At 42.7% G+C, this 25,325-nt stretch overlaps 1 protein-coding gene across 1 annotated transcript in view; it reads left to right on the top strand.

The window, feature by feature from the left end:
• The first annotated feature begins 736 nt into the window (after window positions 1–736).
• LOC136573515 (protocadherin-9-like) overlaps window positions 737–25,325 on the top strand; it is a 737,068-nt gene continuing 712,479 nt past the window's right edge. Inside the window, exon 1 of the mRNA XM_066574791.1 lies at window positions 737–805. Within this exon, the coding sequence (XP_066430888.1) occupies window positions 737–805 (69 nt within the window). The remainder of the gene's footprint in view (window positions 806–25,325) is intronic.

The raw sequence follows: 25,325 nt of genomic DNA, 5'->3' as shown, positions 1-25,325 counted from the left end.
AATGCCCACTGGTGCAGAAATGTGCTACTTTTTTATGTAAAATCTGTTATGAATGTCCCCCAGTCTGTGCGCACACACCTAATGAAGACAAATAGTCCATTCAATGTACCGAGCACTGGTTTCCAGGTAGACGGTGAGGAAACGGGAAGGCAGGTGAATATACAAATCCCTCTTTTGGACTCAGCGTCCCCTGTCTTATGGTCCCATAAAGTTAGTTTATGGTGCTCATAGGACTTGACATGCTCAGTTAAAGCACATTTTCCATATTTCATCTTCGTGAGCCCCCTTGAACACGACTCGTTAACCCTTTACAGCATGAAAACACACTACAAAATGAAATATATTGTACAGATCAAACCATATGCAATAAGAAAATATGTCTAAACAGTATATATAATACATATGTATAAATGATTGACCCCATCCTGGGTTTATAGACAGTAGATGTGATATGTTAGGTATTGTAATGATTTTCACTCAAAATGACAACTGTTGGTAAATGACTTCTGCCAGGATGTATGCAATCTTCCTCAATGGTTGCTATGCACACCGGGATATTTGTATTGTATACCAGTTCATTTTGCGTGCTCTAGACATAATTATATCTATATATTGAAAGTTAAATAAAAAAAACAACAACAACATATTCTACTTTTACGTCATGGAAAATACTTGAATTCACATTGAATTCGCTTTTTTTTTTTCCTTCTTTTTTTTCCTTGCCACCAAATCACTTATGGGCTATAACTGTGGAACTATTAGATGGATGATCTTCAACCTTCCCAGAGTGATACGGGCAACAAAGGTAGTACAATGTCTGCTGCTGTTTCAGGAATATCCCAGTTTGTTCCTGCGTAAAGTGATCAAAGTTTATTACAAAGTGTCTTGATGTAGGATGCTTGAAAGATGAATTTCTGTTAATATGTCCGCGAGTTGTCTGATTATATATACCTGATATACCTGATATATCCTGATACCAGCAAATGGTAGTGCTAAAGCTTTATACTATGGAGTAGACTTTATATGGCAACTTTTGCACTAATGTTCCCGATACAACTTGTATTTTCTCAAAATACATAGCTTAATCTATCTTTCCAATGAGGTGCTTGTAAATCAGATCCGTATACTTTGTATGGTCTGACACCAGACCATAGGAGCATGCCGTGCCACTCTATGCCGCTTGACTGTGCCATATTCATGGGGCTTCCTTCTTGCCGGATCTGCTTTTCCCTCTCACTGGTTCATGCTTCTTTTCGACCCTCCTTGTGTTCTGTTTTCAAGCTTACTTGGCACTTCCCCGTAAAGGACCCTTTACTTGGGCCAATGGTTGGGCATAAACATTTATACAAATGCTCATTTTCCTGATCATCGCCCCATGTGAATATGCCCATGATCAGCCAACAGCCAACACTCATTTTTTGGCTGATCTGATCTTTTTTACTGGCTCTTGGCAGTACATCTTTCCATGTGAAGAGATGTGCTCCCAAAGAATACAATCTGTACGGGGTTGAGCGATTCAACGATTAGAGTAACGATCATTTGTCTCCATGCTAGCAATCATCTGCCACATGATTGAGCATTGATCAACATGCTATATTGTTGATTGGCACTCGTTAATAGGTAGTATATCTGCCTGTGTAAAGTCCCCTAAGGAAAAGCTGCCAATCAAGGATTGTCAGTCAACAAGTATTTCTAATTAATTGCAGTGTTCATTTTCTCAAGTTTATTGACGTGCTTGATTGCATCTTAGTAAGGGGGCTTTTACACAGAACTCTTACTATTCGGTTTCCCATGATCCAATGAGAATCGGAATGATTCATTCATCATTCAGTTTTTGCATGTAGAAGACTAAATGACGTATTGTTCCATGTGAACAGCCTGTTGTTCACTTATGAACGACTGCCTGCTTACTGTGAATGGAGGTGGGCAGTCCAGAACGATCCCCAGCTTGCTCTACTTCCATTCACCAGCAATGCTTGTTCCTGTATAAAAGCACATAGAGGATTATCAAAGGGGCAGCCTGTTGGGGATCTGTTGCCTGACAGATCGTCCCATGTGAGATTTGGTGAAGACAGATTTAAAGGTATTTTCCGCTCACATAGTTGATCACCGGGGACTCGCCACTCGAGATGGCTGGTGATCAGCTGATTGTTCAGCCTGCTGTCAGTGCGGCGGGGTCAGACATCATTATCAAGGTCAGAGTCGGAAGCTTCATAGAGAGCTGCCCTCGAATTGAAATCATTACACTTTTGCGCCCGACCCTGGTGTCGGAGCCAGAAGTGATGGAAGTGTAACAGGAGGCTTCAACTCCCTTTTATTTCTATGAAAATGGAAGCCCTTTATAAGCCATCTACCTCCAACCCCAATGACGACATTTGGTCCTGCTGCATTGACAGCAGGCTGAATGATCAGCTGATTGCCGAGGATCCTGATCCTGAGGATAAGTCATCAATAGTATTTGACTAGAAAAATCTTCCATCTATCTATTTACTGTATCTCATATCTATCTATCTATCTATCTATCTATCTATCTATCTATCTATCTATCTATCTATCTATGTATCGCATATCTATCTGTTATCTATCTAGCTCATATCTATCTGTCATCTATCTATCTATCTATCTATCTCATATCTATCTATCTATCTATTTATCTATCTCATATCTATCTATCTATCTATCTATCTATCTATCTATCTATCTATCTATCTATCTATCATATCTATCTATCTATCTATTTATCTATCTCATATCTATCTATCTCATATCTATCTATCTATCTATCTATCTATCTATCTATCTATCTATCTATCTATCTATCCATCTATCTATCCATCTATCCATCCATCTATCTATCTATCTATCTATCTATCTATCTATCTATCTATTTATTTATCTATCTCATATCTATCTATCTCATATCTATCTATCTATTTATCTATCTCATATCTATCTCATATCTATCTATCTATCTATCTATCTATCTATCTATCTATCTATCTATCTATCTATCTATCTATCATATCTATCTATTTATCTATCTATCTATCTATCTATTTATCTATCTCATATCTATCTATCTCATATCTATCTATCTATCTATCTATCTATCTATCTATCTATCTATCTATCTATCTATCTATCTATCATATCTATCTATCTATCTATCTATCCATCCATCTATCCATCAATCAATCTATCTATCTATCTATCTATCTATCTATCTATCTATCTATCTATCTATCTATCTATCTATCTATCTCATATTTATCTATCTATCTCATATCTATCTATCATATCTATCTATCTCCTATCTATCTATCTATCTATCTATCTATCTATCTATCTATCTATCTATCTATCTATCTATCTATCTCATATCTATCTATCTATCTATCTATCTATCTATCTATCTATCTATCTATCTATCTATCTATCTATCTATCTGTCTTATCTATCATGTTGTCCTTTGCATTTATATAAATATATACCAGAAGCAAAAATATGCATGTGTATAACTGTATATGAAGTATGTCTTATAGTTACATTGGTTTCCACTAAGTCTGCATGTGCATATCCCTGCTTCATTTTTATCTATGGAAGCATGTAACATAAATAAAGACTCTGGTTTATCTCTGTGCCTTGACTTTCATCTCCTAGTGTCTGGGGAAACAATACTGGCAGGTGGAGGGAGTTTCATGTTATCTATCCATTTTCTCCCATCTGTCACACATACACATACCACTATACCGAAACACTGACAGTCAACACATAGAAATAATGAAATGACATAATAGCAGCTCCATTCTTAGTTGCTGTAGCTCTGCAGACCCATACTCTCCAAATAAAATGGTCATATAGGAAATTTAAAAAAAAACAAAAAAACAAAACTTTTCTTCTCTACCTCTTTAAAATTCTACAAAGGCGATGTTTGCAGTGTCATAAAACACTAGCAAACAAGATTTTATTTTTGACTGAGTAGCCGCATTATGTTCACAATGGATTGATATATGGCTGAACATGTGGGCTGGGCAACAGATGCCCAATTTTAAATCCCCTTCTGTCTTGCTGGCTATTACAGCATGGATGTTCTGCTTATGTGTTCATTAGGATCTGAGATGTTCCCTCTTAACAGAGTTGTTGGGAAATGAAAATCTTGTGACTGTAATTTAAACCATGACACCTTCTTATATAAAAACTATGTACATGCAAGGAAATGGCATCATTATAGACTAATAGAGCATTTAGAGCTCCACAACAACTCTCGTCATCCCAAATCATCACCCCACCCCACCCCCGCAGTATGTCATGTTACCTAAAAGTGTTCAGATTGTAATGTAAGTTAAAATAGCTTACACTATGTTACGCCTCATGTAAAAGGGTTTTCCAAGAATTGGAATAGGACTGAGCTGTATTACTGGAAACAGCCCATGGACACGATTGTGCCATTTCCAAAAAAAGGCGGAAACTTTTTTTTTCTCTCACTTCTAGCTGTTTTGCTGCAGGAAGCAGATAGCTCTGTACATTACACAGTGGCCAAGATTGGTACTGCAGGTTGAGTTTTAGAGTGAATGCACCAAACCAGGCAACTGCACAATGTATGGAGCTGTCTGATTCCTGCCACAAAACAGTTAGAGAGTGCCAACACATTTAAGATTGATCAGAGTAGATCTGGCTTTGAAAACTCCCAGCAATCATCTGAAGGAAAGCCATACAGTACATTTACCCTGTAAAAATGTCTGTAAGCACTTTTAGGACATGTGGAAAGGAGTTTTCTTCATAAGACAAGCCCTTTGATATTCTCAACTACTGCTCTCACTACATTTCTTTCAGACTAGACACTTGCAATTGGATTAGAGAGTTTGTCACATACTCTGATTAGCGGAGTGGGAAGCATACCTTTACAGCTACATTCTCAGTGACTCTGATACTGTTTTTCTCTTTTTCAAGGCCCCCTATTACATATGGAGTTCAACAACCGTATTCTGTCAAGGGGATGACGTCATGTATTGACTCTGAGCAATGGAGACTGCCTACTTGCCATGAGACTAGTGTAGAGCTCCATATTTAATGGGAGTCAGTAGGGATGATTAGGGGAGTCCAGAAAAAAATAAAAATGGAGTTGGAGTCTGGGATGTGACTGTAAAGTTACGCTGCCTGCCTTGGTGATCAGAAGATTTAACAGGTTCACTTTAAATACCATTGTTAATTTGGGGCAGCCACCCATAGACAAATGTCTCAAACAGTTTGAAATAATTGCCCCATCCTCACAAGGGCAGTGCAAAGAGAATCCAATATCATGGGTGGAAGGTAAACATTAGTTTACCAACTAGTTCAGTAATATGGTCTCACACTAAAGAATGCAACTGCGATGATCTTTTACTAGATCTTAATGCTAAAATGGGTAAATCTGTTATCATGTAGGCAATGGTGGGTAGACAACTTGTGATCTGGGTAGTGGAACTATCACTTCTGTGCTCCAACAGCCTTTCAGGTATAGAAGGTCCTCCATGAATATATGATGGTAACAACCTCGGGGCTGTGGATGAGATGGGCATTCGAGTATCTACTTCCTAAAATCCATGAACATGGATATTAATTTACATAGGCAGCACTCCCCCTAAAGCCTGGATTTATGAAGTAACTTTAGAAATTATTTCTAACATAGAGTGCATGCTTGAGGATCTACAGCACAGCTATTCAAGTACTATGAATGCTACATATATACACAGAACCCTTTCAATTATGTTTTATAACATCGAAATTGCGCTGAAGGATTGCCATGATACTTTAATTATGAGATTATCAATAATTCTGAAAGTAGTTCATGTATATGGCAGGAAAGTATCCCATTTCTTACTAATACACCATAAAGTACATAACGCACATCCATGGTAGACCCTATTGAGTAGCTGACAAACATTGGGAACTCTTGCACTAATAATGGACTGGTTCTACCTTACTTTATATCTAAATGCAGAGCCAGCCTTCCACTGAAATGAATATTAATATTAATTGTATAGCAGTATCATATAGACTGTCATTACATTACTTTATGAATGGAGCTGTTATTTGGTCAGTGTAATTTGGCTTTATTTAAAGCAACCTTCTGGTTTTGGGACATTCTATCCCCAGATGGGAGGGGACATGCAGTCCCTCTGATCAGCCAGTTCTAGGTCCTGTTTCTGGCTATCCAACATGGCTGACTACCAAATCCCCAAAATGCATTGGTAGTGTTAGACTATACCTGCTCTCTGATTGTCCAGTGCTGCTCATGTGATGAGTGCTGGCCAACCGGAGAGCAGTGCACAGTGTGCATTAGATAGTTAGAAAATTCTGTTGGCCATATTAGATGGCGAGAACCAGGCCTGGACAACAATTGCAGGTAATGTACCTCCTGACCCTTTTGTCCTGGGATATAATTTTTCTCGAAACCAGAAGGCCGTTTTAAGCACGATATAGGGGTATTTCTTTAGACATTGTGTGGGACTACTACCTAGGCACTGTACACTATATTATTTTTTGCAGTCTATGATGGTAGGCATTGTTATTTAGGCCCATATAATTAGGCACTGTATGACATCATCACTTATGCACTGTATGACAGTACACCATATGGGGGGGGGGGGGAGTGAAATCAGATGGTACCCAACAGTGCACCACCCAACATACAACAAGCCTCGTCTGAAAGCCGATGCACATGAAGCTTCGAGAAAAAGCTTTTAGACTCACAGTGAGCCTTTAACTATTATATGGAATTCTTCTTACACAGGCTTTTATGTTACAATGCTAGTTTAAGTGTTTGTTTCCTCCTTATGTGTCGTTATTATGTTCCATGCTTTTGTTGGCAATGAAGATAATGAACTTGTGGCACCTCTTTTAAAAAGAAGACATTATCTGCATCATTAAAGCATATGCTCTGTTTAGATCTGTCATTTTGTAAAGCGATCAAGCTGTGAATAATGCTGACAAACTCGAAGACACTTTACAAATGGAATGACCTTTGTATATATTAAAGTTCTCCTGAATGGGGAGACGCTTAATAAATGGAAATGCGGTTGGCTTTTTTTTTTTTTCCAGGTTAAATTTCTTGGTCAGATATTCCAATTACTAATTTATTTTTTCATTGTAGAACTCTCGTCCTCAATCACAAATCTATATTAATGTTTTATTATGGCAAATACAACCCAACGTACATCAATCTCAACCTCTCATCGTCTTTGCAGGCTAGCACAATGCCGAGGCAATTCATGTTATGTGGCTGTGTGTATGCAATTATGTCCTATTTTCTTCTGCATCCTAAACAAATGATGCTTTGGAACAGCCATTATGTGCAGCTATTCTTATATTATACACAACAAAGTGATAACACAGATTGCAATGTTCTCCTTGCATTGCTCATTTTGATGTGAAATTACAACTCTCAGTGTGAAATTGTGTTATGCTATCAGCATAAAGACATAATAGTTTTAAATGGTGGCATCATATCTATTCTTTAAGAAAAAAAAAAAAAAAAACATGACAAAAGGGAGAAAGTGAGGTTGTCTTGTCTCCGGCGTATGACCAATCCAAAATGACTTTCAAAATAACACATTACATGTCGCCAGCTTGGGACTGTCAATCTGGAACCTAATGGAGGGTCATGCACTGCTTTAACAGTGCTATTTATTGGAGACATTTGTGGAGAAGGACAGAAAAAAATGTACTATGGATAATGAAATATTGAGTAAGATTCTTTAAAACAAATTGTCAGAAACCAAAAGGAAGGTCAGACGATAAGTCCTGCCTATTTGCATAATTTTTTGATTGGCTAACCATATAATTGTCACTGACTAGTTTTCTCTTTTCAACTTTAAGAAGACTGTAGTAGCCGTTCTGTAGGGAGAGGAGGGAGATGATGGTGCAATTAAAAATGTGGCAAATTGACACTCGGTGAGGCTTAGGCTTCATTCACATATGCTTTCACGCCCAGCCAATATACGCTGCCAATCTGATGCATTAGTTTACAATGCATCAGTTCAGATGGGTGTATTCCCGCTGTGTAAAAGCGCCCGGCTAGCCAAGATAGCTTTTATGTCGGCCAGGAAAGACAGTTCAGGAACTATCTTCTGGCCGGAATATGGCAGAGGCTGCCATAGACTCCTATGGGAGCCTATGGTAGCTGACAAAGAAGGGAGGTGGGAGGGAGTTTAGCAGTGAGTCTGCTGAACTCCCACACCCTTTCCTCCTCCTATCCACCCCTTGCCGGCTGTTTGCAATGGGAGGGTGAGAGATGGGGTGGGAACTAGTTGCTAAGCTCTCGTCCGGTCCCACCACTCACTATTGCTGAGAGCCAGTGAGAGGGCGAAAAGGGGGAGGCAGTTTAGCAGAGCTAAAGTGTCTCCCCCGGCCCGACGCATTACGGGCTTTGTTATATATACGCCAGACCCGAGCTGTCTGAACGGGCGCACAAATGGCAGATTTGTGCGCCCATTCACGCTATTTTTGGTTGTGCTGTGACCGAAAATCACTACGCTCGTGTGAAAAAGCCTTTCAAATAAACTTTTTCCTATTACAACTTATAACTCAATTCTTTGTATGTTAATGTGTACATAGCTGAAGAGGTTGACCCACTTCTAGTAGATTGACAGATGTCTGCCTAGGACCCAAGGAGATCAGCTATTCCCCCCAGTTGATGTCTTAAGGCCCTTTTACATGGGATGACAGTCATTTGGACAACTGCATGAGTGCTGATGTCACAGCTAAGGTCGTCAGCGCTCATGTAGGGCATTCAAACTGAAAGTCCTGCCCATGTCTATCCCATCCCAATGGTGCTCAGTCCCTTGCCATCCTCCACATCCTGCAGCAGTAGTGCTGATGTTCCAACAACGGGACATATGACCACTGCAGCTAATCATTGGCCAAAGAGAGTCCTTGATGATGGTGACGTCATCACTGCAGCAGGAAGTGGAGATCAGCAGGGAACCAAGTACCTGCGGAATGGGAACGGCGGGGAGCTGAGTATGTTTTTTTATGTTTTGCCACCAATCTCAGCTGCTTCTACAAGTTTGTTTCTACCTGGCTAACCCCTTTAAGATCTGAAGAGCATACTACAGGTGCAATGCATTATCTTAAATCCATGCAAAGTGTCAGTCAGAATCATTGAATTGTCATTGACAATCTCGTTTTCCCAATAGAGCTGTAATCTTCAGCTATCAGCAGGAAGAGAACTCTTAACAGAATCTTCTCCGGTTCCACTTAGTTTTTTTTCCTGACCAATAAACATTACTTTAGCGAGGCTGACTTTTCCCTGTAGTTTATTAAGCCGGTGGACAATAAAAGTATGCAGGGTTTGTGAGCCACAGGAGCATTATAACATACACTGTATATTGATTTTTTTTTTGTTTTTGCAAGAGTCATATATTTAGTGTTAACAATATAGCCGCAGCTCTTGATTCCAGTGATACAATTTTATGTCCCGTCTCTGCTCGGCAAGGACAAGGCGTTGTATATTGCTTCAGAATTATTTATGGATGCTAATAGTTCAACATACGAGCAACCTGCTCATTTCAATGTCAGCTTTGCCGTTCATATTCATTCAATCTTTGGGGGAAATTTGGCCTCGCGTTATAAACATCTGCTGGCAACTTTGCAATGATTAAGGGGAATTTCTGCTCTTTTTTGTGCTATTTTTCGTATATCTCATTTGATAATTAGATGATGGGCAACATCACTTGCTAGAATAATGGACATTATGACAAAAAGTGTTGCACACTTAATAATAATAAGCATTATAATGAACTGCTGGGGATGTCTTCAACTTCAGTCTGAATTACGAATGGTAGCCAATTAGAGATGAGCGAACGTACTCGTTTAAGGCGATTTTGCAATCGAGCACCGCTTTTTTCGAGTAACTGACTACTCGGGCGAAAAGATTCGGGGGGAGCCGGGGGGGCGGGGGCGGTGTGGTGGAGCGGCGGGTAGCAGTGGGGAACAGGGGGGAACTCTCTCTCTGCTCCCCCCCCCCACTCCCCTCCCGCTCACCCCTGGGTCCCCCCGAATCTTTTCGCCCGAGTAGTCAGTTACTCGAAAAAAGCGGTGCTCAATTGCGAAATCGCCCTAAACGAGTACGTTCGCTCATCTCTATAGCCAATACATTCTTCACATCAATTACAACCACGCTTCCCATAGACTCTAAATGCCATACATATTGAGAATCTTATGCAGTGACCCATCGCTTTATATCTCTCTACTGATACATAGATAGATTCTTGTGGATATTTTATAGCGTAAATGTCTTCACTGTATGTACTTTATTGTATTTTTGTGAAATTTGTGGTAACATTATGTTCAAATTGAATATGTTGTAACACAACATTAACCCTTTGCAATCCAATTTTGGATTCAGGGTTTCCTAGGGGGCTTTCTCTTTCTGCCATTATACAATGGCACCATCTGCTGGCTAGAGCACGTACTGCGGTATTGGACATCCTGGAGAGGCCCCCGACAGCAGAGCGGCCAGTAATATACAGTAAGAGTACCCTGCCAGACGTCTTTTGACATCGGAAGCTGTAAAGCCTTCAATCAGAATGTCTTTAGACGTCAGACAGTGGATTGGAAAGGGTTAATGCTAGGGCTTGGTCACAATGAAGGTCACGTGACAATCGCTGTGTAGCCCTGCAACCTCACACTGGCATTGAACCCAATGGGGTTGCAGTTTGAGTTACAGGTTGCTGAGACTGCAATGTTTAAAAAAATCCATCAAGGTTGGATTCTTTTGTGACCGCAATGTTGCAGTGGTGGCAGTTTACCACTTTATTGGTTTCAATGGCAATGCAAGGCCGTAAAGCTATACAGCAATCTTTAGTAAGCCTACCTTCAAAGTCATACTGCAAACACTTCAGAGGCATGGTCTACTTTAGATAATGCCTTTTGTTAGAAGAATATCCTAAGGATAAGCTTATCACAGGTTGCCCCATAGAGGGGAAACTGGCACAGAGTGTTCAATTGCTCTTTAGCACACCCAGAGGTGAACTGGAGCCTTACACAGCTTTAATCAAAATCAATGTAGTGCACAATCTCACAGGTCCAATGAGTCTATTAACTAAGAATTCCATTGCATTGTTTTTGAAAATAATTTTTCTAAGGGCTTCAACAAACGAGCATGTAACGCAATACGCTCGCTCCTGTGCAATTTTTTTTGCATCGTGAACGAGTGTATTTTGTGCTCATGTCTGTGGAAATACTGAGCTTTTTTGCTCAGTCACCGCTCGTTCATATGGGTGGGGGAATCACCTTGCCCTGATTTGAAAGAGTAATTAGACTAACAGTGCCGGTGATTGCGGGTATGCGCCTCGTTTAGCACATACCCACTTGAGCAGGTGTCATTTGTGTGCACCTCCCATAGACATCTATAGGGGCTCTTTGGTGCAGAAGCATGCACAAGATAGAGCAGGTCCTATTATTTTGAAACCACTAAAAACAAGTGCAAAAAAAAAAAAAAGGAGAATAAACCCATTGAAATCAGTGGGTTCTACTCCCCACGCTATGTGTGCAGGATTTTCCCATGTGCAAAATTGCAGCATAACACATCCAACCGTTTAAGCCCTAAGACTCTATTCATACAAGCGACATAGTTTCCATTTAACAGAAGCTATAATGCTGTGAGCATTCTGTTTTCAAACATACCCAAACTGGCATGGACTGACGCCATTGACTGCTATGAGATCCATGGTGGCTCTGCCAGGGTTCCAGTATTTTTGACTGACAGACTAGTGCTGCACACTGTGCTAATGTTGGAGTAGAAAAATGTACTGATATTTGATGGCGGTCCTGATGGACATTCCTAATGCAAGTTTGAGGTTACATGGAACCTGCCATCAACTTCAAGCACCATGAACTTAGTTATGGTGCTTATAGTTCCGGAGATGTGCACAGCCTTCTGACAAGAGTCAAGCTGATGACTTTGGCGGGGCACACTGCAGGAATAGGGGACAAGGGAAGTATGAAAAGAGGCTCCCTGGACTCCATGTCACCTAAACTATAAGCGCCAAAACTTAGTTAATGGTGCTCTTAGTACATTCCCTTTAAAGTCCTTTGGTTCTACTCTGAATGAATACACTGTATAGCAGCTGCGGCATGGAAGTGATCCCTCCTAAATTACAGCTAGGAGAACTGAGATGATTAAAACTGCTCTGATTCCGAAATATATTAATAGTAAGTCTCACCTCTGTTCAATTTATAGTAGTGAGTAGTATAAATAAGCGAACACACATACATTCAGCTATTTCGTGCAATTAAAGCTTTAGTCTGGATGTTACAATAATTAACATCCGAAGGCAAGTCTTTGGAGTACTATTATGTATGCAACAGGCATTCTGGGACATAAAGTACCAAAGATACCTTAAAGCAAGTACGGTAACCTACAGTTCTAAACAAATTGGGTTCCTAATAAAACCCTCTTTAATAAAAAGTAACATTTCCTTTTCATCATCATTCATTTCATTCAAGATCTGTGAAGTTCTCTCTACCTTAAGCCGGCTGCTCCAGATCATGTGTCTCGAATTAACATGGCATGATCCGCCAAATTAAATATTCATAGCTGCATCCCACAGGATGCTTCATTTATGATGTATACAGTGTTGAAGTGCGAAGTAAATAAAAGAGCCTAGTGATGTTATTTGGCTTCTGAAATACATATTTGTTCTTTAAATGTTCAACTTTGTGGCCTAACATAGAAACTGCTAATCTTTTAAAGCTGTTAAGGAGTAAAAAGTGGATAAGACAGATGGGGATGTTTGTGAGTTAAATGGATGGTATGAAAAAAAGGCATCCTAAGCTCTTGGGAGCGACACGAATCCTGAACTACAATGCCAGTGCGGCGTATACATTACTGTTATACAATACCCTCTATTAAATGCCATTGAAAGTAGAGATGCAAAATGGTGTTGGTCTACATTAAATACATATGCAAGGTATATAAAACGTATTATTATTACAATTTTTTATATTCAGTCACATACAGATTTGTCCTTCCTTTCTTTTCTTCTTGGCTTGACTTAGATTAGCGGTGTGAGGTGACCAACTTTGGTAAAAAAAAACATAGGGGGGCATTAACTAAACCTTTTACATCAATCTCGGGTATAAAAAAGTAAGGATTTGCACAAAAGTTTTTAAAAAGGGGTGTGGCTTGTCAGAGGGAGCTCCCCCCCCCTCACACCGAATCATCACATTTATGTAAAATTTATATATAAGTCAGTAAAACTGTTAAAGTAGACCGAAAATGAATGCCAGTTTGTATCTGGCATACATTTCTGCATTGGCTCATGGAGGAGCCGAGATGTGCCTAATGGACGAAGAGCTGTGCCTTCCTCAGTGTTGCTTTTGTTCTTATTGTTATTACATTTAGCTTTATATGTTTGCATTAATATAGATTTTCATGTATGCATGTAGTACTTCTTTTCTTATACTAGACCTTTTCACTCTTTACTTAAGACTTTTTCATTCTTCCATAATACACTGTTGCTTATGTTTTTTACGCTGTTTTTATGCTAAAATCTCTGCTAATGGAAAATTATTTTTAACCTCCAAGTAAAGCCCTATTTAAATGTATGCCTAAGTACACAGAGGTCAGTTCATTAACTGCAAGGTCTTTTTTATTCCCTATCTGCTTTGTATCTTTTATTAAACATTGAGATACTATTCCTGTCCATTAACAATAAGTGAGTAGAGAACAAAAAGCTAATTATTTGCAGAACACGAAATCCTTAGAATTATTCAGGAAACTTTAATTAAGCCAATCTATCACACTGTGCTTATTGCACTAATAAAAACAAAAACATTTACATTTTGTTTGTAAAAAATCTTATTTGACCTATACTTTTGACTATGACTTTGCTGAGCTTTTTTCATATAATTTAGCACTGTTTTGCTATGGAATTAGCCTATTCTTCACTACCTTTGCTGTTTTTTTGGGGAAAAAAACAAGACAAAAAGTAAATTCAAAGAGAACAGGGAAAGTAGAGGTTATGAGGTTCACCAAATATTGTTCAACACCAAATCCAATACCAGATCAGTACTGATCATGAACAAGGATGCACTGTAGAAAACCAAGGTGTCTTAACCCTTTCCAATCCAATTTGTATCCTGATTTTCCTAGGGTCTTACTCTTTTTCTGGCGATACACAACGGCGCTATATGCTGGCTAAAGCCAGTACTGCATGAGGTGACACGTTGGATAGGCTCCGACAGCAGAGAGGCTGGCAATATACAGTAAGAGAACCCCGACTGACGTCTACCAACATCGGAGCTGTACAGCCTTAAATCGTAATGTCTTCAGACATCAGACAGTGGATTGGTAAAGGTTAAGGTTATAGAAGTACTAAATGTAAAGTTTAACTGGTCGTCCTATCAGGAGCATTTCTTTCTAAATTTAGATATATTGATGGTATGGCGAGCTACGCCAATCCATCAGCCGAAGGAGTCCAGCTATCAACTGCTATTACAGACTGAACCTGTGGGCAGCCATAGATTTTCCCTTATATTGGGCATAGTTTTATATAGAACCCATTCGAATGAAGGGATGACATGGTAGTACATGATCACACTAAGTACTTTAGAGCACTGCTTCTCAAATCCAGAGGCAGGTACCTCAGAAACATTACTTCAATATACCTACAAAGCCATGATCAAACACTCTACTGCAATTATTAAAAACTTGAAAAGAGTGCAAGTACCCCCTGGAAACATGACTTGTAAAAAACGGATATGCATCTCGGAAACATCTAAAGGAGGTTTTCCACAAGGAATGGAAATATTTTGAATGAAAAATTTTAAAGTTAACTCAGTGTATGCTGAAAGTATGCAAGACTGTCATACAGACAAAGGATGCACTTCAAGGAGTCCAAAATTTGACAAAATTTTCAGATTCTAACAGTTAGTTGGAGCTGTTTTTGTTTTGCTTATTTAGTTCAATAAACACATACATCTCAACACGCTGATATTTTTGACTATTTCTTACCGATTTCAAATGTTTAAGGTCATATTTCATTGTATGTCTGCTAACCTTGGAGAACACTAATGGTTGAGAACTTAGGCTCCCAGAGTATTCTGCTCTTTCAAACAACAATTACCTAGGATGTTCATATGATCTACTAGGGAAACCATTTAATCACATATCAACAGAGTTGATAGTCAAGTCCTATTGTGTTGGTCCAGAGGAAGGTAAAACCCCTATGAGGCAGTTACCAATTGCCCCATAGTAGGAAGAAAGCTTTCCTCCTGACTCCAAACATGTCAAGTGGAATAAATCCCAGGCTCAGCCTTTCATCTCCAGTAATCTATTACTCTCCAATAATATTTTTTTTCTGAAAAATGCTGCTGTTTTTGTTGCAGTTTTTAATGCAGATTTTTGAGCCAAAATCAGAAATTAATTCATAAAAGATTGGAAATATAAAGAACAATTCTACTTCTCTTCCTTCTGGATTCACTTCTGGTTTTGGCTCAAAAACTACATCAAAAACTAGTGGTGTTTTCCCAAGAATTGCAGTGTTTGTGTAAGCATCCTAAATACCGCTCTAACATCTTTTTGCAAATCTAGAAGGCTCCAGGGGAGTTAGTTTTGGCTTAAGTAACATTCACAGATAAGTCTTCACTGCAAATTGTACTATCTAGTTATGATTCATTATGACTCAGGCATTTTGGGAGTTATTTTATGGATATTTATCATGGAGGAACGCCTGTTTGTGCACTTACATAAAAGTAGGAGTCTACGAATCCATATCTATAGTTGAGAAAAATGACATCTCTAAATTCAATGTGCATCCTTAACCTACGCAGAAAAGAGGCAGCCAAATGGAATCTTGAACATTCACGATATCAATTACCTAAGTCAAAACCTAAAAGACTGGATGTATGCCAGTAGTTTGTTTTATGTTATTATTTCTGCTTTATGTTTTGTCATTTTTTTATTTTTGTACAACTGAATTGATTTACATTTTCAGAGTTTTTGCATTGCAGTTCTTTGAAAGGATAAAAAGATATCCTCTTCTTTATCCTGTTCAGGCATTCCATCTTAAAGGAGTTGTTCCACTTCTAGTTATTGATGACATATCCTCAGGATAGGTCAACAATAGTGGATGGGTAAGAGTCTGCTGCCCATGACCCCCTGGCGAACATCTGTTCCTCTGGGTCAGTGTCTTTGTGTATTAAACTCCTTGGTGCCGGAAGCAGGAGGCCGAGTCCTATCGAAGTGAATGGACTTATGATGCCAATTCAGATGACTGTGCAATGTACGAAGCTGTCTGTTTCCTACAGCAGTAATGCTCAGTACACAAAGACAGTAGCTTTGGAAAACAGCTGATCCATGGGGGTTTTGGGTTGCAGATCATGTTCAGGCATTCCATCTTAAAATGGTTGTCCCACTTCTAGCTGTTGATTACTTATCTTCAGGATAGGTCAACAATAGTGGGTTGACGGAAGTCCGCTGCCCAGGACCCTTGGCAATCAGTTGATCCCCTGAGTCGGTGTCTTTGTATATTGAGCTGTTTTGCTGCAGAAAGTAAACAGCTCCATACATTCCGTAGTGGTCCAAGTTGGTATTGGAGGCTGAGTCCTATTGAAGTGAATGGGAATCAGCCTGCATTACCAATCATGGCCACCGTGCAAAGTGCAGAGCTTCTTATAGTAAAACAGCTCAGTACACAAAGATATCAGCTTGAGGAAGCAGCTGATCCCTAGAGGTTGTGGGGCAAGGACCCCCACAGATCTGCGAATGATGATCTATGTGAAGGATAGGTTATCAATAGCTATAAGAGGGACAACATATTTAAGGCCCTTTTACACAGCCCAATTATCCAATTATTGAGCATGAACATTCGCAGTAACATTTGTTTGCCTGATCAGTGGGCCATGTAAAATGGGACAATGATCAGCAGATGTGCTGTATTCAACTTTTTTTCTTTTTGGCATAGGGACACGTCCAATGTCTCAATTGCTTCTAGACAATGGGATCAGTTTCCACCCTGTGTTTACTTTCTATATCAAAGAGAATCATGTGCTAGAAGGGAAAAAAGATATTTAATGAGGATCTTGCCCAACGCTAACAGGGACTAAACATGCTACATCTTTGGATCCTATAAGAACAGATCTTGGCCAATGCAACTTGATTTTTTTTCTTTTTAAACATAGGTCAAAACAATGAAAAAACATAACTAATGTGAACCCCGCCTACTTATAGAATAAATGGTTGCTATGCAGTGAAAGGGTTCCATTTAAACATTAGTACGGTAAGATATAGATCCAGGTTTACGGTAGTAAGGCTGAAGTGCATATAGTACAGTAAATGCTCCTTCATTTTTATCACACATTAATAATCATGAACAGATTGATGTAGCAACATAAAAGTAAAGCTATAAATTATAGATCCTGGCTGGAGATTTCTTTTTGTCTGTAAATTAGAACAGAACTTGGGTGGTCTAAAAGCCATCCAGAGGTCTGACTAAAATCTGAGCCAATGGGGATCCCACAGTCCAATTCATTATGATTCCTATATGTCACAAAAGTGCTTAGCAGAACAGAGAGAAAAGAGGGAAAATAAAGATTATTAATATCTATGTCACTGAATTAATTCTTAAACCGTGTGCTTCTTTTTACAGATATTGTTCCTGGTGGGAGGTTAGACTTTCTGCTGAGAAATCACTTTGTGAAATTTCCGTATAATTTTATATTTAGCAATCGCAGGGGTATTAACAGGTCACAGCGAGAAGCATATTTTGGAGAAGTAACGCACACACCCTGAATTAATGGCCCATTGCACCCATACTCACTATGTGTGATCCTAAAATACTTGCTTTGTACAAATACAAGTGCTTCATTGTTTTAGATGAATGAGCTGTCGTCAATAGTCTATGTTTAACTCGTTCATGACCAAGGCCTTTGATGCCTAAATGTCCACATACACATTTCAGATTTCAAAACTATACATTCTATGGGTTAATATTTTTTAACTGATATTTTTTTTTTTTGCAGGATAGATTGGGTTTTCATAGAATATGAGGAGAGGGTAAATATTTTTTAATTTTAGTTTTTTTATAGAGAAAAATGGGCAGGAGGAGTATAAAATTAAAATTTTCTTCACTTGTTCTTATTTTAATTAAATAAATAGATTATACAAATAAATCTTCTCAAACTCCTGTGTATATCGATACCAAATAAGTCTACTTTGATCAACCTATATCATCACCGTAATACCTGGGAACAAAGGGCCATATTATCACTTTTGAGTATTTCTTATCATTAGTGAGTAGAGATGAGTGAACCTACTCGACCACGCCCCTTTTTCGCCCGAGCGCCGCGATTTTTGAGTACTTCCGTACTTCGGTGAAAAGATTCGGGGGGCGCCGTGGGTGAGTGGGGGGTTGCAGCGGGTAGTTGGGGGAAGAGGGAGAGAGAGAGGGCTCCCCCCTGTTCCCCGCTGCTACCCCCCGCTCTGCCACGCCTCCCCCCGAATCTTTTCACTCGAGTACAGAAGTACTGGAAAATCGCGGTGCTCGATCGAGTAATTACTCGAAACGAGTATATTCGCTCACCTCTATTAGTGAGTATTTGGGGGTCACTTTGACTGCTATGTTTAGCACTTTTCATGACCGTCAACTGCTCATTTGAATGCCTTATCATTTCATTAGGATCTAACTGACAAAGTACCAACCCAATATCTTTACGGGCATGGGACTATACAGTGAGATGTGCCAATAAAGTGAAGGATACTCGCATATATATTCTAGCTGCCCAGTACATAAACAATTACTATGTATGTATACAGATGGTGGACGCAAAGGGGTTAACTTCTAGTTATGCTTTAAAGGGATTGTACAAGATTAGCAAAAAGGTTTGGAGCACACTTTTGGATGCAGGCTATATCTGGTATTACAGCTTAGCTCCATTCAAGTGAACTAAACTGAGCTATAGTACTGGACATAGCCTATGACTGACCATACACATTACAGAGGTGGCTAACAAACACTTGTTCGATTGATAGCTATCTTGCCCAACACACCCATACACTGAGCGTACATATGTCCTGAGTCTAATGAGAGAAGAAAGCTGCCACCAAACATCTTAGGTAGTGGCTTATCTTCAGTTGACATCTGTCACTAAGGCCTATGTCACACGGGCATTTTTTTGTGCGATTTGCGGATCGCATAACGGATGTGCATCCACAAATCGCGTGACCGAGGGCCGACAATTCGCTGAAAAATCTGCACCTAGCAGCTTTTTCAGCGAAATGGCCCAGAGCTGCACGCTATCCTCTGTCATAGCTGTGGCACAGCCGGACGAGGCTGAACTCTGGCTGCAGGAAAAAGTGAGTATTAGAGATGAGCGAACGCGTTCGTCCGAGCTTGATATTCGTGCGAATATTAGGGTGTTCGGGATGTTCGTTATTCGTAACGAACACCATGCGGTGTTCTGGTTACTTTCACTTCCTTCCCTGAGACGTTAGCGCGCTTTTCTGGCCAATTGAAAGACAGGGAAGGCATTACAACTTCCCCCTGCAACGTTTAAGCCCTATACCACCCCCCTGCTGTGAGTGGCTGGCGAGATCAGGTGTTCGCCTAATATAAAAGTCGGCCCCTCCCGCGGCTCGCCTCAGATGCGGTGTGAGTTAGATGAGGGACAGTGCTGTTTATACCGGAGCTGCTGTAGGGAAAGAATTGGTAGTTAGTGTAGGCTTCAAGACCCCCCAAAGGTCCTTATTAGGGCCACTGATAGCTGTGTGTTGGCTGCTGTTAGCAGTGGGATTTTTTTTTTTCTCAAAATCGCCTCTGCAGACCGTTGCACCTGGCATTAGGGACAGAAGTGCTGCATAGGCAGGGAGAGTGTTAGGAGTGAGTGTAGCCTTCAAGAACCTCAACGGTCCTTTCTAGGGCCATATTTATCCGTGTGCAGTACTGTCCAGGCTGCTGTTAGCTGTGCTGCATTTTTTTTGGGCTTCTCAAAATCGCCTCTGCAGAGCATTCCACCCTCCATTGATACTGCAGGGAAAGAATTGTATAGGCAGGGCCACAACACAGTTATTATTCATTGAATATACGCAGTGCTGCCTGTTGGTGGGAAAAAACTGAAAACAAATCTATTTGTCCAGCCTCTGTCCGTCCTTACGGGCGGTGGACACGTGTGAGCTGCGTGAAAAACATTGCTAAATCATACGCACCCAGCTACGCTTTACTGCTGGCTTCGCCATTTGCTTTCCTTAATTGGGAAAAAAATACCTGCTCTGCCAGAGTTATAATAACTCTGCTACCCTCACGTTCTGTGACACATAAGCAGGGACACAGCACAGTTATTAAACTTCTCATGTTCATTGAATATACGCAGTGCTGCCTGTTGGTGGGAAAAAACTGAAAACAAATCTATTTGTCCAGCCTCTGTCCGTCCTAAGGGCGGTGGACACGTGTGAGCTGCGTGAAAAACATTGCTAAATCAGACGCACCCAGCTACGCTTTACTGCTGGCTTCGCCATTTGCTTTCCTTAATTGGGAAAAAAATACCTGCTCTGCCAGAGTTATAATAACTCTGCTACCCTCACGTTCTGTGACACATAAGCAGGGACACAGCACAGTTATTAAACTTCTCATGTTCATTGAATATACGCAGTGCTGCCTGTTGGTGGGAAAAAACTGAAAACAAATCTATTTGTCCAGCCTCTGTCCGTCCTTACGCCTGTGGAGACGTGTGAGCTGCGTGAAAAACATTGCTAAATCATACGCACCCAGCTACGCTTTACTGCTGGCTTCGCCATTTGCTTTCCTTAATTGGGAAAAAAATACCTGCTCTGCCAGAGTTATAATAACTCTGCTACCCTCACGTTCTGTGACACATAAGCAGGGACACAGCACAGTTATTAAACTTCTCATGTTCATTGAATATACGCAGTGCTGCCTGTTGGTGGGAAAAAACTGAAAACAAATCTATTTGTCCAGCCTCTGTCCGTCCTTACGGGCGGTGGAGACGTGTGAGCTGCGTGAAGAACAGTGCTAAATCATACGCACCCAGCTACGCTTTACTGCTGGCTTCGCCATTTGCTTTCCTTAATTGGGAAAAAAATACCTGCTCTCCAAGAGTTATAATAACTCTGCTACCCTCACGTTCTGTGACACATAAGCAGGGACACAGCACAGTTATTAAACTTAGATAATTCATTCACTAGAGGCAGTGGGGCCTTTCGTTTTCCAAAAAGGGCAAAAATTATATTTGGCCTGCAGTCTTGCGCCAATTTATTTCCTGCCTGTGAAATCAAATCACTGGTAATACAGCATGCTGAGGGGTAGGGGTAGGCCTAGAGGACGTGGACGCGGCCGAGGACGCGGAGGGCCAAGTCAGGGTGTGGGCACAGGCCAAGCTCCTGATCCAGGTGTGTCGCAGCCGACTACTGCGCGATTAGGAGAGAGGCACGTTTCTGGCGTCCCCACATTCATCGCCCAATTAATGGGTCCACGCGGGAGACGGTTATTAGAAAATGAGCAGTGTGAGCAGGTCCTGTCCTGGATGGCAGAAAGTGCTTCGAGCAACCTATCGTCTACCCGCAGTTCTGCGCCGTCCACTGCTGCCAATCCGAATCCTCTGTCTGCTGCTCCTCCTTCCTCCCAGCCTCCTCACTCCACTACAATAACACCTGCTCAGGAGCGGGAGCACTCCCAGGAACTGTTCTCGGGCCCCTGCTTAGATTGGGCAGCAGCGGTTCCTCTCCCACCAGAGGAGTTTATCGTCACTGATGCCCAACCATTCGAAAGTTCCCGGGGTCCGGGGGAAGAGGCTGGGGACTTCCGCCAACTGTCTCAACAACTTTCTGTGGGTCAGGAGGACGATGACGATCAGACACAGTTGTCTTGCAGTGAGGTAGTAGTAAGGGCAGTAAGTCCCAGGGAGCAGCGCACAGAGGATTCGGAGGAAGAGCAGCAGGACGATGAGGTGACTGACCCCACCTGGTGTGCAACGCTTACTCAGGAGGACAGGTCTTCAGAGGGGGAGTCAAGGGCATCAGCAGGGCAGGTTGCAAGAGGCAGTGCGGTGTCCAGGGCCAGGGGTAGAGGCAGGGCCAGACCGAATAATCCACCAAGTGTTTCCCAAAGCGCCCCCTCGCGCCATGCCACCCTGCGGAGGCCGAGGTGCTCTAAGGTCTGGCAGTTTTTCACAGAGACGCCTGACGACCGACGAACAGTGGTGTGCAACCTTTGTCGCGCAAAGCTCAGCCGGGGAGCCAACACCAACAGCCTCACCACCACCACCATGCGCAGACATATGATGGCCAAGCACCCCGCAAGGTGGGACAAAGGCCGTTCACCGCCTCCGGTTTGCACCCCTGCCTCTCCCCCTGTGCCCCAACCTGCCACTGAGATGCAACCCCCCTCTCAGGACACAGGCACTACCGCCTCATGGCCTGCACCCACACCCTCATCTCCGCTGTCCTCGGCCCCATCCAGCAGTGTAGTTCAGCGCACCGTTCAGCCGTCGCTTGCGCAAGTGTTCGAGCGCAAGCGCAAGTACGCCGCCACGCACCCGCACGCTCAAACGTTAACCGTCCGCATCGCAAAATTCATCAGCCTTGAGATGCTGCCGTATAGGGTTGTGGAAACGGAGTCCTTCAAAAGTATCATGGAGGCGGCGGCCCCGCGCTACTCAGTTCCCAGTCGCCACTACTTTTCCCGATGTGCCGTCCCAGCCCTGCACGACCACGTCTCCCGCAACATTGTGCGCGCCCTCACCAACGCGGTTACTGCCACGGTCCACTTAACTACGGACACGTGGACAAGCACAGGCGGGCAGGGCCACTACATCTCCCTGACGGCACATTGGGTGAATTTAGTGGAGGCTGGGACAGAGTCAGAGCCTGGGACCGCTCACGTCCTACCCACCCCCAGAATTGCGGGCCCCAGCTCGGTGCTGGTATCTGCGGAGGTGTATGCTTCCTCCACTAAAGCACCCTCCTCCTCCTCCTCCTCCTCTGTCTCACAATCAAGATGTGTTAGCAGCAGCATGTCGCCAGCAGTCGGTGTCGCGCGGTGTGGCAGCACAGCGGTGGGCAAGCGTCAGCAGGCCGTGCTGAAACTACTCAGCTTAGGCGATAAGAGGCACACGGCCCACGAACTGCTGCAGGGTCTGACACAGCAGACCGACCGCTGGCTTGCGCCGCTGAGCCTCCAACCGGGCATGGTCGTGTGTGACAACGGGCGTAACCTGGTGGCGGCTCTGCAGCTCGGCAGCCTCACGCACGTGCCATGCCTGGCCCACGTCTTTAATTTGGTGGTTCAGCGCTTTCTGAAAAGCTACCCACGCTTGTCAGACCTGCTCGTAAAGGCGCGCCGGCTCTGCGCACATTTCCGCAAGTCCCACACGGACGCTGCCACCCTGCGCACCCTGCAACATCACTTTAAGCTGCCAGTGCACCGACTGCTGTGCGACGTGCCCACACGGTGGAACTCTACGCTCCACATGTTGGCCAGGCTCTATGAACAGCGTAGAGCTATAGTCGAATACCAACTCCAACATGGGCGGCGCAGTGGGAGTCAGCCTCCTCAATTCCTTTCAGAAGAGTGGGCCTGGTTGGCAGACATCTGCCATGTCCTTGGTAATTTTGAGGAGTCTACCCAGGTGGTGAGCGGCGATGCTACAATCATTAGCGTCACCATTCCTCTGCTATGCATCTTGAGAAATTCCCTGCAAACCATAAAGGCAGCTGCTTTGCGCTCGGAAACGGGGGCGGGGGAAGACAGTATGCCGCTGGATAGTCAGGGCACCCTCCTGTCTATTTCTCAGCGCGTACAGGAGGAGGAGGAGGAGCATGAGGAGGATGAGGAGGAGGGGGAAGAGACAGCTTGGGCCGCTGCTGACGGTACACCGGCTGATTGCCTGTCATCCTTTCAGCGTGTATGGCCTGAGGAGGAGGAGGAGGAGGAGGAGGAGGAGGATCCTGAAAGTGATCTTCCTAGTGAAGACAGCCATGTGTTGCGTACAGGTACCCTGGCACACATGGCTGACTTCATGTTAGGATGCCTTTCTCGTGACCCTCGCGTTGCACGCATTCTGGCCACTACGGATTACTGGGTGTACACACTGCTCGATCCACGGTATAAGGAGAACCTGCCCACTCTGATTCCCGAAGAGGAAAGGGGTTCGAGAGTGTTGCTATACCACAGGACCCTTGCGGACAAGCTGATGGTAAAATTCCCAGCCGACAGCGCTAGTGGCAGAAGGCGCAGTTCCGAGGGCCATGTTGCAGGGGATGTGCGTAGATCGAGCAGCATGTACATCCCAGGCAGTGCAACAGTCTTTAAGGGCCTGGCCAGCTTTATGGCTCCCCACCAAGACTGTGTCACCGCTCCCCAGTCACGGCTGAGTCGGCGGGAGCACTGCAAAAGGATGGTGAGGGAGTACGTAGCGGATCGCACGACCATCCTTGGTGACGCCTCTGCCCCCTACAACTACTGGGTGTCGAAGCTGGACACGTGGCCTGAACTAGCCCTGTATGCCCTTGAGGTGGTTGCTTGTCCTGCGGCTAGCGTCTTGTCGGAAAGGGTGTTTAGTGCGGCTGGGGGAATCATCACAGATAAGCGTAGCCGCTTGTCAACCGACAGTGCCGACAGGCTAACACTCATCAAGATGAACAAAGGCTGGATTTCCCCAGACTTCTGTTCTCCACCAGCGGACAGCAGCGATACGTAAGCAATACGTAGGCTGCACCCGCGGATGGAAGCTACGTTCTCTCTCACCATCCAAAACGGGGACATTTCTGCTTCATCAATCTGTGTCTAATATTCCTCCTCCTCCTCCTCCTGCTCCTCCTCCTGAAACCTCACGTAATCACGCTGAACGGGCAATTTTTCTTAGGGCCACAAGGCTCACTCAAATAATTTTTCTGAACAATTTTTATAAGTTTCAATGCGCTTAAAAGCGTTGGAACTTTAACTTGAACCAATTTTTCGTTACACTGGGCTGCCTCCAGGCCTAGTTACCACTTAAGCCACATTAACCAAAGCGATTCACCTGCCATCTTGGTTGGGCATGGCCAATTTTTACTGAGGTACATTAGTACTGTTGGTACACCAATTTTTTGGGGCCCTCACCTACAGTGTAATCATAGTAATTTCTATGTTCTTCGCCTGCACTCATGGTACAGAAAGGTGTGTGGGGTTGGCCTACACTTTAGCTACATAAATGTCACTTGTGCCTTGGCTATACTAAGGCTACTGAAATGGAACTAAGACTGCGCTCCCGCTATACTGCTGCTTCAGAATTGTTACTGGGGCCTGTCTTGAGTGCTACTATTGCTTACATGGAACGAAGACTGCGCT

The sequence above is a fragment of the Eleutherodactylus coqui genome, chromosome 7 (assembly GCF_035609145.1).
Source record: "Eleutherodactylus coqui strain aEleCoq1 chromosome 7, aEleCoq1.hap1, whole genome shotgun sequence".
Classification (NCBI taxonomy): Eukaryota; Metazoa; Chordata; class Amphibia; order Anura; family Eleutherodactylidae; genus Eleutherodactylus; species Eleutherodactylus coqui.
This window is presented reverse-complemented; position numbering and strand designations above follow the sequence as displayed.